Source organism: Oryctolagus cuniculus, chromosome 11 (assembly GCF_051225735.1).
Source record: "Oryctolagus cuniculus isolate XC-2025 breed Fujian yellow rabbit chromosome 11, ASM5122573v1, whole genome shotgun sequence".
Lineage (NCBI taxonomy): Eukaryota > Metazoa > Chordata > Mammalia > Lagomorpha > Leporidae > Oryctolagus > Oryctolagus cuniculus.
The window spans coordinates 17,560,958-17,574,076 of record NC_142877.1 but is presented as its reverse complement, the minus strand read 5'-3'; the positions used below and the strand labels follow the sequence as shown (position 1 = coordinate 17,574,076).

Sequence of the window (13,119 nt, the reverse complement as noted above, 5' to 3'; positions counted from 1 at the left end):
CTACTGGCTCTGGGAAGAAAATGCCACCAAAGGCTCAAGACATAGGTGGAAACAAAGTTAGAATTTTTAGATGGGAAAGAATTCTTATGTCTTTGGCATACCATTCTTTTCCTTCAACTGTCAATCAGCTCAAATAATTTTGAGGTTTTTTTTTTTTTTTTTTTTTTTTTTTTTTTTTTTTTTAAAGCCTAGAGAGTAAGAACTCTCTGAGATCTTGACACCTAGCTGATAGTAGCTAGCAGCTCCTTACGAAGAACTGGAACAGAATGCTGGTGCCCTACCTGCTGGGATCTAGCTCAATCGGAGCAGGCTTTCTTGAAGCTGGGAGATAGTGACAGTTCGGTCTAGTTCTCTAAAGAGAAGCAAATGTGTTGTGGCAAGAGAGAATAGACTTTAAAGCTAATGGTATTCACTTCTTCTCCAAATGGGATACAAATCAGTTCAGACAACAGACGGAGCCATCTCCTCCGAGAGTGAGATGATAATCCTGTGGGCATCTAACCTCAAGAGGAAGGACAGCTGGAGCAAGTCTGCAGCACCCTTGCTTTAGCCAAACAAAATAACCTGGTGTTTTGTGTGGTGGCATCTTTTTCTTTTCTTCTAAGACATTTTACTGGCATGAAATATTCTTCCAGAGAACAGACTCTGCATAAATGTACTGCCTGATGAACTCCCACAGAGAACATCCAGCATCCAGATCAGAGACAGGGCAGCAGAACATTTCCCAGAAGTTCCTCTGGTATTTCTCTCCAGTCATCATTATCCGCTTGCCTGCCCCTGCCCAATTCATACCACTATACTAATTTCTTTAAACTTGGATTTGAGGCAGTTTTTTTTTTTTTTAATGTTTCACAGTCCTTTTAATGACAGCTTCACGCGTCCAAATAATATTCTGCTCAAATAACAAACAATGCTTTGAGCACCTACTATGTATGGAGTATGCATTAACTCACTCCATCCTCATTACAATGCTAAAGGCAGGAACTATTAGTATTTTTATTTTATGGATGGAAGAGTGAAGGCAAATTTAGATCATGTAATTCACTTGCTGGCCAAGCAATGGGGCCAGGATTTAAATCCAGGCAGTCTTGACCCCAGAGCCTGTTTTAACCTTTATTTAATTTTGACTTGCTAATTATTTAATTAATTTTGACTTGCTAATTATGATGCAAATCTCCTAGTTAGGCATTCAATTCTTAAGTCACTTTACACCAGTTGGCAAACTCTTGCCAGATTAGTTTTTCTTCCCAACTATCATTGTTTTCAGTTGCCTGTTTCACCTGCTCAAGAAACACGGTTGCCTGTATTGAGAATAAAATCCTTAGCCTAGCATGCCAGGTATACTACCAGTGAGTCCTCTCACCCAGCCAGCTTCCTTGTTCTCTCTTTCCCACGTGGCAACTCTGATGTAGGCACATCAAATATGCAATTGGATCCTTCCCCAGCCAGGCTCTACAATCAACTGCATGTGTCTTTTAAATCCCAATTCAAGATTACTGTCTCCAAAGAGCTTGTACTTTTGTATACAGTTTTTATTACATTGCTGGGCATAAGACCTATTTTCAAATATTTGGAGTGATCAAGGGAAAGGATTAGACTTCATCTGTAGAAGAAAAAAACCCTCACAACTTAATAACTATATGACCTTCAGGATGTTACAGAGAGACAGGAAAAACCAAGTACAACATCTTAACCTATAAGGTAATAAACTCTTTGATGACCACAGGTGCATACAGGTCTTCTCACTGCCCACCAGGAATGCTGGGGCAATAACTGTGGCATAGCCTAGAGCTAGAGATGGTCTCCAAGGATCTCCAAGATGGTCACATTATAAAGTGATGCAGACACCCACTTGCAAATTTGAGATGGTTTTGTGGCCAAGTGCCCTAACTCCCTAAAATTAAACTACACAAAAACAGAATTTCATTTTCTATCATTTTTAAACTATATCCCGCCATGCCACCTCCAGCTGCCAGCCTATAGACATGAAGTATACTATCTCAGATGCATGCCTATCACATAACTGGAAGTGGGGGAAGGCGTCTGGTGCAGCAGCAGTTGAGTCCCTACCCGGACGCTGGCATCCCATACTGGAGTGCCTACTTTGAGACCTTGTTCTCTCTGCTTCAGATCCGGCTTCCTGTTAATGCACATGCTGGGAGGCAGCAGGTGATGGTTCAAGAGCTTGGTTTGCTGTCACCACGTGAGAGACCAGGATAGAGTTCTGGGTTCTGGGCTTTGGCTTGGCTCAGCCCTGGCTATTATGGACATTTGGGAAGTGAACCAGTGGACAGAAGATCTCTGTCTTTCTGCCTTCCAGATAAAATGAAAGTAAATACATAAAAATAAAAAAACCTGAGACCATGAATGGGAACAGCAAATTGGAAAAGGAAGCAACTTGGCATAGGGAGCTGAGAGTAGAGGCCACTGAGGCCCGTGTTCTGCCCTTGCTAATGTGACCCTAGGGGCAGAAGGCGTCAGATCAGGAAAGTCCTCAGAGGTTCACAAAGCACAGCTAGATAGGCCAGGTTCCATGGAGAGAAGAGACAGTGTTAATGGAGTTGGAGGAGCTCTAACGAGAATGAATGCTGACCCAGCTCTGCCCACACATCACACACCCTGATTTCCAGACCTTGCGTGCACAGGAGCACAGGAGCATGAAGGAGTCTCCCTGTGGGGTTCCCAGGAGTCTGGAGAGTCCGAGCAGGGCGGCCCCCGGGAACGGGAGGGAAACACTCACTTGTTGCAGTGTTGTTTGAGGTGTTTCTTGTAGCCGTCGTCATGCAGGACCACCTCGGGATTGCACGTGGCCAGCCAGTCTGCGTTCTTCAGTTCCGGAAGCAGCAGCTGGTTCTTTGTCTTCTTCCCCTTCCTCCCTCTAGGGACTGGAGCAGACAACCCTAAAGCAGAAAGCAGTGAAGGACATCTGGATGAGCCAAGGGGGCTTGAGTGTTGGTGCTGGAACACGGCTGGGCTGGGCTGGGCTGCAGAGACGCAGCCAGGCCACGCACCCAGGAGTGTCCAGTCAGTCCGTATCCAGGAAGATGTGGCGCAGCCTGTGATTCGGAGGATTTACAATCTAGCTGGGGAAAAATGAAACTTGACCTGAAACCTCAAGGGGAGCTCTGGCCAAACCCTGGAAGGAACAACAGCACCGGAAAAGGCACAGACAGAAGTGGAACAGGGGCTGAATGGGGAATGTGAAAGGCAAGTCACAGAGCGCAAGGCCTGAATGCCTCACTGCAGAGGAAGGACCTCCGTGTGACTGAGGGTAGTGGGTGAGCCTGGGGTGTGGGTGACCTCAGGAGGGTCCCACTGTACTTAAACACAATGTCACAAGCAACCCTGGATGACTGCGAGAGACAACTGAGAGCATCAGCGTCCTTTCCTACAGGCAACATTCCGGAATACACAAGCGGTCTTCAAAAAAGTCAATGGAAAATGCCTATCATGAATAAACTACACATGGATCTCAAAAAAAAAAAATGTTTGTACCAAAATAAACCCATTTTTAAATTCCACTTTTCCAGGAACTTTCTGAAGTTCCCTCATATCTGAGAAAAGGAAGTCCCGGAAAGCGCAGCACACGGACTGTTGCAGTAAGAGGGAACAAAAGTGCATGCGGTGTGCTCCCAGGCACGGCCCTTCCACCTCTCACCTGAGTGGTTCTGCAGGGTCTGGGCCTGTCCGTCTTTGGTGGGTGTGATCAGCTCCCAGATGAAACTCTTGATCTTCTCGTCCCCCTTGTAATGCTTGACACAGTACACCAGCAGGGCCCGGCAAATCATCTCCATGTCCTTCTCGTTCAGATGCCACTTGAATCGCCCATGAGTCAGGATGTCCTTCCAACGGCCCCAGCTGACGGTGGAAATACAGAGGGTGTTGGGAGGCAGGAAGGGCCAGGCAAGCTCCCTCCACACAGCAGGACAACCAAGAGCCAAGAGGACTTCTTGTTCTCTGCTGGGTCTATCAGTCAACCTGAAGGCTTGGTCCCGAAAGGCCTCTGAGGACCGCGTAACTAAGGTGACCTGGACCTTGGACTCTGAGAGGTTCATATAGCCTCTAGAATGCTAATTTTGGGGGAACCAAAGTACTGGGAGCAGGAAACACATTTTGAAATAAAACAGAGTCCAGCTGCAGGATTCAAAAGTCTCTACCAGAGCCAGAGCCGTGCAAGAATCATGCCTCGACTGAAACATCTGTTGTGCTGGCTCCTTATATATCCATAGGGAGAAAAGGCAGGAAATCAGTACCAGGAAGCAAATTAGTCCCAGAGATTTGCTATGGCCAAGCCTATGAGGAAATCGGGGCACGCCTACATGACGGCTGCAGAGCACATCATGACAGAGAGGGATTCCGGGCAGACAGCACAGTTCTCTCTTGCCCCAAAGGTCCCTGTTGGTCTGTAATTGTAGAGGGGACTGCAGAGACATAGTGAACAAATCTCAGGGACTGAAAATCAGGGGGGAAAAAGAACAACACAAAGCCAAGCAGAGTCAATACCCACCCAAAGATGAGCAGGTTCTTCTCTACCCGGAAGCACTCAGCTCGGAGGTAGCGCCTGGCTTTGTCATTGAGGCGCCTGGATCTCGTGGGCCTTTCATCCGAGTCACTGTCTAACTCTGAAAACTCCATGAGCTCATCCTCCTCAAACGAGTTGTAGTGTTTGGTCTGCTTTCTCACACGAGGGCGGTCGATCACTAAGCTTTCCTACAAACGGAGAGGACTGTTGGGGAGAAGGCCCCTCTTCTCCACTCCTACCGCAGTGCACACGCATACCCTGCTGCCACTCAGGACACAGGTGGGCAAGAACCACGTCTCTGTCACCCTTCTCTGCAGTACACCTGCTCCCTCCACAACCACAGGACAAGCAAGGGGATTCTCTGGAACCTCCTCAGGCTAGCATGTTCCCGGACCCCCAGTGCTCTCTGCCACCATCTGCTGTTTTCTGCAGTCATTCTAACAGGGTATAGGCAAACAAGACCCCCCAGTGCCCAAAGCAGCAGTCTGCTCTTGCCAAGAAAGTCTGGGTTGGTGAACCCGAGCTGTTCTGCCAGCATGCAACAGCAGTCTGTGCTCTGGAGGCAGACGGGGTCAGAGAATTCCATCTGCTCAGCGACTTTCTGAAGACAAACACTGTATGCCCGCTGCTTCATAATCTGCCTTCTGCTGGACTCTCCACCAACCTTTCACCTTTCGCTGACGACACAATCCCTTGCTCAGTAACCTCACTCACTCTGGTGGCTCCCCTGGCCACATCCACTGCTTATTTTCTCATCTCCACTGCTCCTGCTCCTTATCCTTTCCCCTTATACCTCCTCCTCAACTCCTGACCACACCTAGATGGCCCAGCTAACTGATTTCTAACCCTACCTAAGCTATTTCAATCACTTTGCTTCCCACCTTGCAATGCTCCGACTGCTGCTTACTGCCCAAGGGGCCAGAGCTCGCCCATCCCCCCTCCCACCCACTGACTTGCACAGAGGGACTTCTTGATTGTGACACTGTAAAACACTTAACACAGATTACTAAGGGGGCCACCGCATCTTTTTAAAACAGGAAAAATAACATTGCTATTTGGGGCAAACAGGTTGGATTAGCAACCTGTGGTGCTCCCACAGAGGGAGAGGTACACACTAGGCGCTGGTTACTGACTTGTCTCCTGGTTTACCCAGATGAGACGCGTTGCCTCCCCGTGAGCTCGGCCCTGGTGCTGGTTAAGTTCATGACTGCGACCTCGCAGCCCTCAGGGTGGCTGTAGCACTCCTTCTGTCACTTGTCTCAGGGACGTCATGTACCTCGCTCAAAGGAACACTTCAGTTTCATTCCAAAGCCCATTCTCTTTTTTTTTACGTTCAGAAACAAGAAAATCTGAGACAATGAAATAACAGAACTTCTTTGTCATGCTCTTTTCCTCTTTGTGTCATCTGTCAGAGGTGAGGTTTCTTTCACAGGTAGTGTTGAAACCCAGGTAAAGCAGGCAGTTGCCAGGGAATGAATGTTGGCCTGAGACAGAGGGTTGAACTTGACCTGTTTGGTTTGTTTGAGCTCTAACTGCATTCACTTCATTGCCTTGGTACCCAACAAATTAGTGTTCCATTAGGTCACTTAAAAATGACAACTTTAGCTCTGTGACAGGCATGTCTAATGTGCATTATAAACATGATCTCATTCAAGAACCAACTCACGTATAAACAGTGAGGTGAACAGGGCAGGACTTTCCAGGCATCTAAGACACCAGTGAAATAAATGTTCAGTGGAATAAAATATCCTCAGGCTGTACCTTTTCATTCTTTGCTTCAGTGTCCAGTTCAGCTATTTTAGCCCATTTCTGCCAAAAGTTAGGATCATCTAAGGAAATGTCTGTTCTGTTTCCTGAAGCCACAAAGCTAGCCTGTGAAAGAGACAGGAGTCAACAAGCTGCACCTGAACACTGTGCAAACTAATAAAACATCCATGTTATTCCACACGCATCAGAAACGCAAGTGTATTAACCAACTGCATTCCAAATCAAAACCCTTAACAGAGCTTCCAAACTGAACATGAAAATCTCAAAGCTATTCTTTTATTTTGAAAAGTGGGTGAGGAAATTACTATTTCAACCTATGAGGTAGTTTTTTGAAACTTAAACTTGGAAGCAGGGGGCTCGTGCTTTGGCCCAGTGGGTTGGGCTGCTGCTTGAGATGCTGGCATCCCAGATGGCTACCAACTGTAGTTGTGGCTGCTCCACTTCCAATCCAGCTTCCTGTTAATGCACCCAGGAAAGCAGAAGATAACCCACGTGACTGGGCCCCTGCCATCCACATTGGGAGACCACAGATGGAGTTCTAGGCTCCTGGCTTCAGACTGGCCCAGCCCTGACTGTTGTAGCCATTTGGCATAAACCAGTGGATAGAAGAGCTCTGTCTCTTCTACTCTCTCTGTAAACATGCCTTTTAAACAAATATACAAATTTTAAAAGACAAAAACTTGGAAGCAGGAAGACAAACCCTAGAAGACAAAGGCTACATGTTATTTGGTATCTAGTTCTCTGTGAAAGGCTTCCAATCCAGCTCTCTGCTGTGGCCTGGGAGTGCAGTGGAGGATGGCCCAAGTGCTTGGGCCCTGCACCCGCATGGGAGACCAGGAGAAGCACCTGGCTCCTGGCTTTGGATTGGCACAGCGTGCCGGCCTTGGTGGCCATTTAGGGGGTGAACCAACGGAAGGAAGACCTTTCTCTCTCTCTCTCTCTCACTATCTAACTCTGCCTGTCAAAAAAAAAAAAAAAAAAGAAAAGAAAAGAAAGAAAGGGTTAATTCTTAAAACTTCTGTAGATTTAATTTTTCTTTCAGCTCAACATTTACAAAATGTCTGCCACAGAAGATGCACTAGCTGGGCAGGAGAAGCAGGCACGAGGGAGCTGCTGCCCATATCCTCCCTGTCACACAAGGTGTCCTACTGAAGGAGCCCAATGTGAGTCACCACGCAGGAGGTTTAACCAAAGAGGCCACAAAGCTCACACTGGAGTCGGCAGAGCCTGTGCTCAGAGCAACTAAGTTCTAAATCCAGGGGCCTGAAATCCAGAGGAAAGAGGCACCTCAGCCAGAAGCAGGGAACCTAGAATCAAATCTCTTTCCCATGAAATGAACCAAGACTGGCTTTGAGGCAGGAGTGCTCACTGGAGGAGGCTGCCCTCCAACAGCAAGGAGTGCTCTACAAAGGCACCAGCGACTACTCCAAGGTTTCAGGGCAGACTTTGTGAATTGACAGAGCAAATCACAAACAAAGCAATTATCCTGCCTGCTATGGATCCCCTCTCAATGGCTGGGGGGACAGGTGGGTGGGGTTCTTTCTATGGCCCCTGCCTCAATGGTCAGACTTCCTCTAAGATCCTGTAATCCTGAGTTGCATGGATGTGCAGCTCGATCATTTTGGGGGTTTGCATTTAGAGAAACAGAAATCTTGCTAATGAAGGTCAAAGAATTTTATTTTCCCTTCCATTGCGATCTCGTGTCTGGAGAGTAGGTTCTGTACCTTGGCAAAGGTGGACCCTTTCCCCTCAGACTGGATGGTGATGGTGTGGGTTCTCCTCTGCAGAATCTGGTCTATGTCTTCTTCACAGAACTTGGAGCCTTCGTCTTCCTCGTCCATCAAGGCTCCATAAGCACCCTTCCGGAGCAGGTCCTCCACCTCCACTTTTGAGAGCTGCTGTACCTGGACAGGTCACCAAAGGCTACTCACACAGTAGAAAACGCACAGGAGAAAAACCACCTCAAATCTGGCCTTTAGGATTCAGCACACAGTTTCTCCATTAACTGCACAAGTCAGAAGAACAAAGGGCATGGACAACAAAATGAAGATTTTCAGAAAAATGAAAACCCAGAGAGAGGTATTCTGGGGAAGGCAGGCAGACGATCCTCTATAGGGAGCTCTGGAAGAAAGCCTAGCACATGATCCAAGGGCCTCAACATTCTTTAAGATGCTGGTTATTATCAAATGCCACAAACCATTAAAACTATGTACCACTGAAGAGGATATATTTGACATCTTTTTTATATTTTAGTTTGAGCCTGTATCTTTAAAAACCTCCAGATGTACCAAACAAGCTGAAGAATAATGATTTATTTATTATTAGATAAATACATTAGTATTGGAAGTGATGTCATTTCTAAACTAAAAAAAAAAGGATATCGTGCCAACTGTGATCTTCTCAACTGCTTATTGAAAACAGGAAATGGGGTCCAAAACACCCTTTCCTGGTTCAAATTAAGAATCTGGTTCTCTTTATAAGAAACCACAAGAAGGAATTCCATGACTCCCAGCATGGGTAACTTGAAGTACACTGAGCAACACATGCATAGCTAAAGATACAGGACATCTGGACTAAAGACAACTCATTTAGGAAGTTTTAATTCCCAGTCTTTGATGCTATAAACCCAGAGATTAAGGAGATAGTCTTTTCTGTTTGCCCAGACTTTAAAGACAATTTAAGAATTTTACCTGTAATCTTTTTCCTCTCTAGAGGGGAAAGAGGAGTTTAACAGCTCATATTTCAAGCTGCTAATTTATTCATTCATTTATCAACTGACCACCATATACTGAATATCTTTTATATGCCAAGCACTATTAGGGGCCACGGAGCACTCAGATAAAATTGGTCTCGTTAAACCCTCAAGAAGCTCAAAGTCTGGAGGACAAAGTAAGACACGGTGACAAATACATAATATTCACACGGTTAAGAGTGTTACAATCTGCTGGATTCTTGTGGACAAAGTCAAAGAAGGGGTCATAGAAATGATACTACATGCTGGGCAACCTTACCACGTAACTGCTGCTTCAGATTTCCTTTATCCATCTAGAGTCCAGAAGATGCAGCAACCTGTCGCTCACCTATCCTCTACAATGGTGTGTGGGCTGAGGCAACATGGCAAAAGTGAGCCCTGGATCAGCAGTGAGGAGGAAAAACCCAAGGAGAGCTAGGCTGCAGAGCAGGTCTTCATACTCACTCCATTGGTGCTGCCCTTTCGGTTGATGTCCTGAAGAACTGCCTTGTCCAGACCCAGCTTTAGGCTGGCCTTGTCAAACATTTCTCGCTCATAGGAGTTCCGGGTGATGAGGCGATAGACCTTCACGGCTTTACTCTGGCCTATGCGGTGACAGCGGGCCTGAGCCTGGGGAGGAGGAGAATCACATGCAGCATGTCACCACATATGACAGCAACAGCTCTGAGAAGACGCAAGTGCTTAAACAGTAAGTGGCGAGTGGCCAGCTCATCAGTTATGAGTCATGGGACTGACTGCAGATCAGAATTCACATGAGGCCTGCAGGTTCCCTTAGAGACCTGGATCTTTCCAGGCTTTAACAGAGGTGGCCCAGGATAGTGGAGTGTGGACTTGGCTCCTGACCCATGGTCTTACTGTAATCCCAGCGTCCAGAATAGGAAGTACTGGGGTCTCTGGCTCAGAGGACAGGCTGCTGAAAGGAAGCTGATATCTTAGAGTATGGGTTTGAAAGCAGCAGGCCTAGGGAAAGGGGATTAGTCTAAGTCTGCCACCAGGAACCTACCTAGTATCAGAATCTCTGGACAAGGAGGTCCCTACCCCTGTCCTTCCCTAATCTCATGGCTAGAAACCACACCAGAAATCCTCTGACTCAGTTGCTAAAGTGGCCAAAGGACTGGGAGGCATGGTGGTGCTGGGACAGATGGGGGGGCCAGTGGGAAACAACACATGGGAATGGGGATCAGAGCAGGGCCCACAGGGCAAGGGTGCCCAGGCTGAGCAAGAGTTGCTTGGGCTGGGCTCAGGCACTGCCTGCCACCTGGTCAACTGGGTTACACAGGTCTTCCTTGCAGGACGAAGGCATGGAGTTCATCTCAGTGCCCTAAAATTTCCTATCCTGAATCATCAGGTTGTTCTCGGGCAGGAGAGAAAGCAGAATTTGTTCTCTACTCTCACCTTCTCAGACTCAGCAGGAGTGGTCACTTCCTGAAGGAGCTCATGTGGGAGGCTGCCGAGCACTGGCAGCGGTGCAGACTCTGAGCTCTGTGCACAGCAAGGCCACGAGCAGGACCAGAGCAAAGGTCCTCACAGTGTGGCAAGGGCTCACTCCTCTTTCTGGTTGGGTTGGCTAAGGGAACAGTCTAGCCGCAGGCAGGGACAAGGGTACTCAGGAACAATCTGGATATTCTAAGGACGCCCACAGCTACTACCAGGCTGGCCACTACTTCTAGATCTATTCAGTGGGCAGATACAGGAAGTGTCTGTGGTAGAGGATAAGCACATTATGAGGTCACACTTAAAAAAAAAAAACTCCATCAACCTCGCATCTGTATTTCTTTTCAGCCGCATATAAAGGTTCATAACTCAATCACATAGCTATTATTCTCATTTGATTTATACCATAATACAGGTTGATGATCTCTTACTGGAAATGCTTACTTAGGAACAAATTCTTGAGTTTTTCAGATTATAGGATATTGCATAGACTTTACCAGTTAGTATTCCTAATCTAAAACAGAAAATGTTTCCAAATCTGGAATTTTACTTTAAAAGATTTATTTATTTGAAAGGCAGAGTGATGGTGGTGGGTGGAGGGAGGGAAGACAGCTTCCATCCACTGGTTTACTCTCTAAAATGGCTGCAGCAGCCAGGTTGGGGCCAGGCTGAATTGAAGCCAGAAGGAACTGGACCAGGAACTCTATCCTGGTCCCCCATATGGGTGGTAGGCAGGGATCCAAGTAGCTGGGTCATGTTCTGCTACCTTTCCAAATGCATCAGCAGGAAGCTGGAGTGAAAGCAGAGCAGCCAAGAAGTGAATCTGCACTTTGATATGGGATGCCAGTGCTGTAAGTGGTGACTTAACCTGCTGCGTCACTACACTGGTCCCCAAATCTGAAACTTTTTGAGAGTTGTGTTGATACTCAAAAAGTTTTAGATTTCAGATTTTCAGATTGGGGGGCTCAACCTGAATATATATAACATTTTGACCCACCCAAAATGTAATTACTGAAAAAAAAAAGTCCAAGAGTTTTGGTTTACCACTGCCACCACATAGGATTATATGCCCCACTAATTATGCATTATCAAATTACAGTTTAAATACACACTTGAAAGTAGATTTCTTTTATTGTAGTCGCAGGGTTAGCAATACTGGAACTATTTTCTGTGTAATTTAGGGTTGAGCCAATGGGGGTAGCAGAAGTAGAGGTTTCCACTGTTAAAGAAGGAAGTACAAATATGGAAAGGAGGAAATTAGAATAAACTCTGTGGTGTTAAGAGTAGATTGCAGGAATCAATATTAACTAACGGTTAGGCATAAGTGTGAGTGTACATATATACATACACAGAGAGAGATACAGAAATAGACATGAATATGTATGCATGCCTATGTGTGCACGTATGTGTTTATACACATACAGAAATGAATGCACATATATGTATATTTATGCTCTGTGCATATATCCGTGTGTTCTAGCCATGTCCTCTGAGATGAATGTTGTACCTAACTCCCAGATCTTGGTTTCTAAATACCATTCCCCACAAATAGAACCAATAAGGTACATTAGAGACATGGTTAATCGTAGGTAGGGCTGGGGGAGAGAAATTACAGTATCAACCTGAAACTGTGCCAAACGGAAGGAATTACTCAAAGAGTGATGGCGATATATCAAAGTAACACCAGACACTTGCTGGCTAACTCTAGGGAAATATGAGGACACTTTAGAAAGCTCATGAAAAGTGTGTATTACAAAAAAAAATACACATGGGTTTCAAAACTTTATGCATCAGGCCCAGCGCCATGGTGCAGCAGGTTAATCCTCCGCCTGTGGTGCCGGCATATCATATGGGCACTGGTTCTAGTCCTGGCTGCTCCTATTCCAATCCAGCTCCGTGCTGTGACCTGAGAGGGCAGTGGAGGATGGCCCAAGTGCTTGGGCCCCTGCACCTACATGGGAGACCAGGAAGAAGCTCCTGGCTCTTGGCTTCGGATCGGCGCAGCTCTGGTCGTTGCGGCCATTTGGAGAGTGAACCAACAGAAGGAAGACCTTTCTCTGTCTCTTCCTCTCACTGTCTGTAACTCTACCTCTCAAATAAATAAATAAATAAATAAAATCTTTGAAAAAAAACTTTATGCATCATAATAAATTTATCTTTTGGGGCTGGGGTTGTAGCACGGCAGGTAAAGCAGCCACCTGCAATGCCAGCATCCCATATGGGTACTGGTCTGTGTCCTGGCTGCTCCACTTCCGATCCAGCTCCCTGCTAATGGCCTGGGAAAAACGAAGGAAGATGACCCAAGTGCTTGGGCCTCTGACAACCCATGTGGGAGACCCAGGTGAAGCTCATGGCTCCTGCCTTCAGCCTGGTCCAGTTCTGGCTGTTGCAGCCATCTGGGGAGTGAACCAGCAGATGGAGGATCTCTCCTCTCTCCTTCTCTGTAACTCTGCTCTTCAAACAAATAAATAAATCTACAAAATTTTTTCTTTTGATTCAATTTTCCATGAACTTTTTGAAATATTCTCATAAAAGCATTAAAACAAAGACAGTAATAGATTATAATCTGAAAAAAAAAAAAAAAAGGAACCTAGAGTCCATACTGACATAAACGAGAAAAGGGAAAACACTTCCTTAAAGTATT

General features: G+C 46.2%; 1 protein-coding gene across 11 annotated transcripts in view; it reads right to left on the bottom strand.

The window, feature by feature from the left end:
- CHD6 (chromodomain helicase DNA binding protein 6) overlaps window positions 1–13,119 on the bottom strand; it is a 235,635-nt gene that overhangs the window by 46,566 nt on the left and 175,950 nt on the right. For 10 of the 11 annotated variants that reach the window (XR_016215824.1, XR_016215823.1, XR_016215825.1 and 7 more), the window contains 6 exons: window positions 9,486–9,650; window positions 8,014–8,193; window positions 6,284–6,394; window positions 4,508–4,710; window positions 3,659–3,858; window positions 2,741–2,900 (listed from right to left, as the gene is read on the bottom strand). Coding sequence is in view for 6 of the 11 variants with exons in the window: in XM_008274447.5 (XP_008272669.4) it covers window positions 2,741–2,900; window positions 3,659–3,858; window positions 4,508–4,710; window positions 6,284–6,394; window positions 8,014–8,193; window positions 9,486–9,650 (1,019 nt within the window). In the remaining 5 variants the exon portion in view is untranslated. Of the gene's footprint in view, window positions 1–2,740; window positions 2,901–3,658; window positions 3,859–4,507; window positions 4,711–6,283; window positions 6,395–8,013; window positions 8,194–9,485; window positions 9,651–13,119 lie in introns of those variants that run through there. The other variant, XM_089307103.1, reaches the window with a different exon arrangement.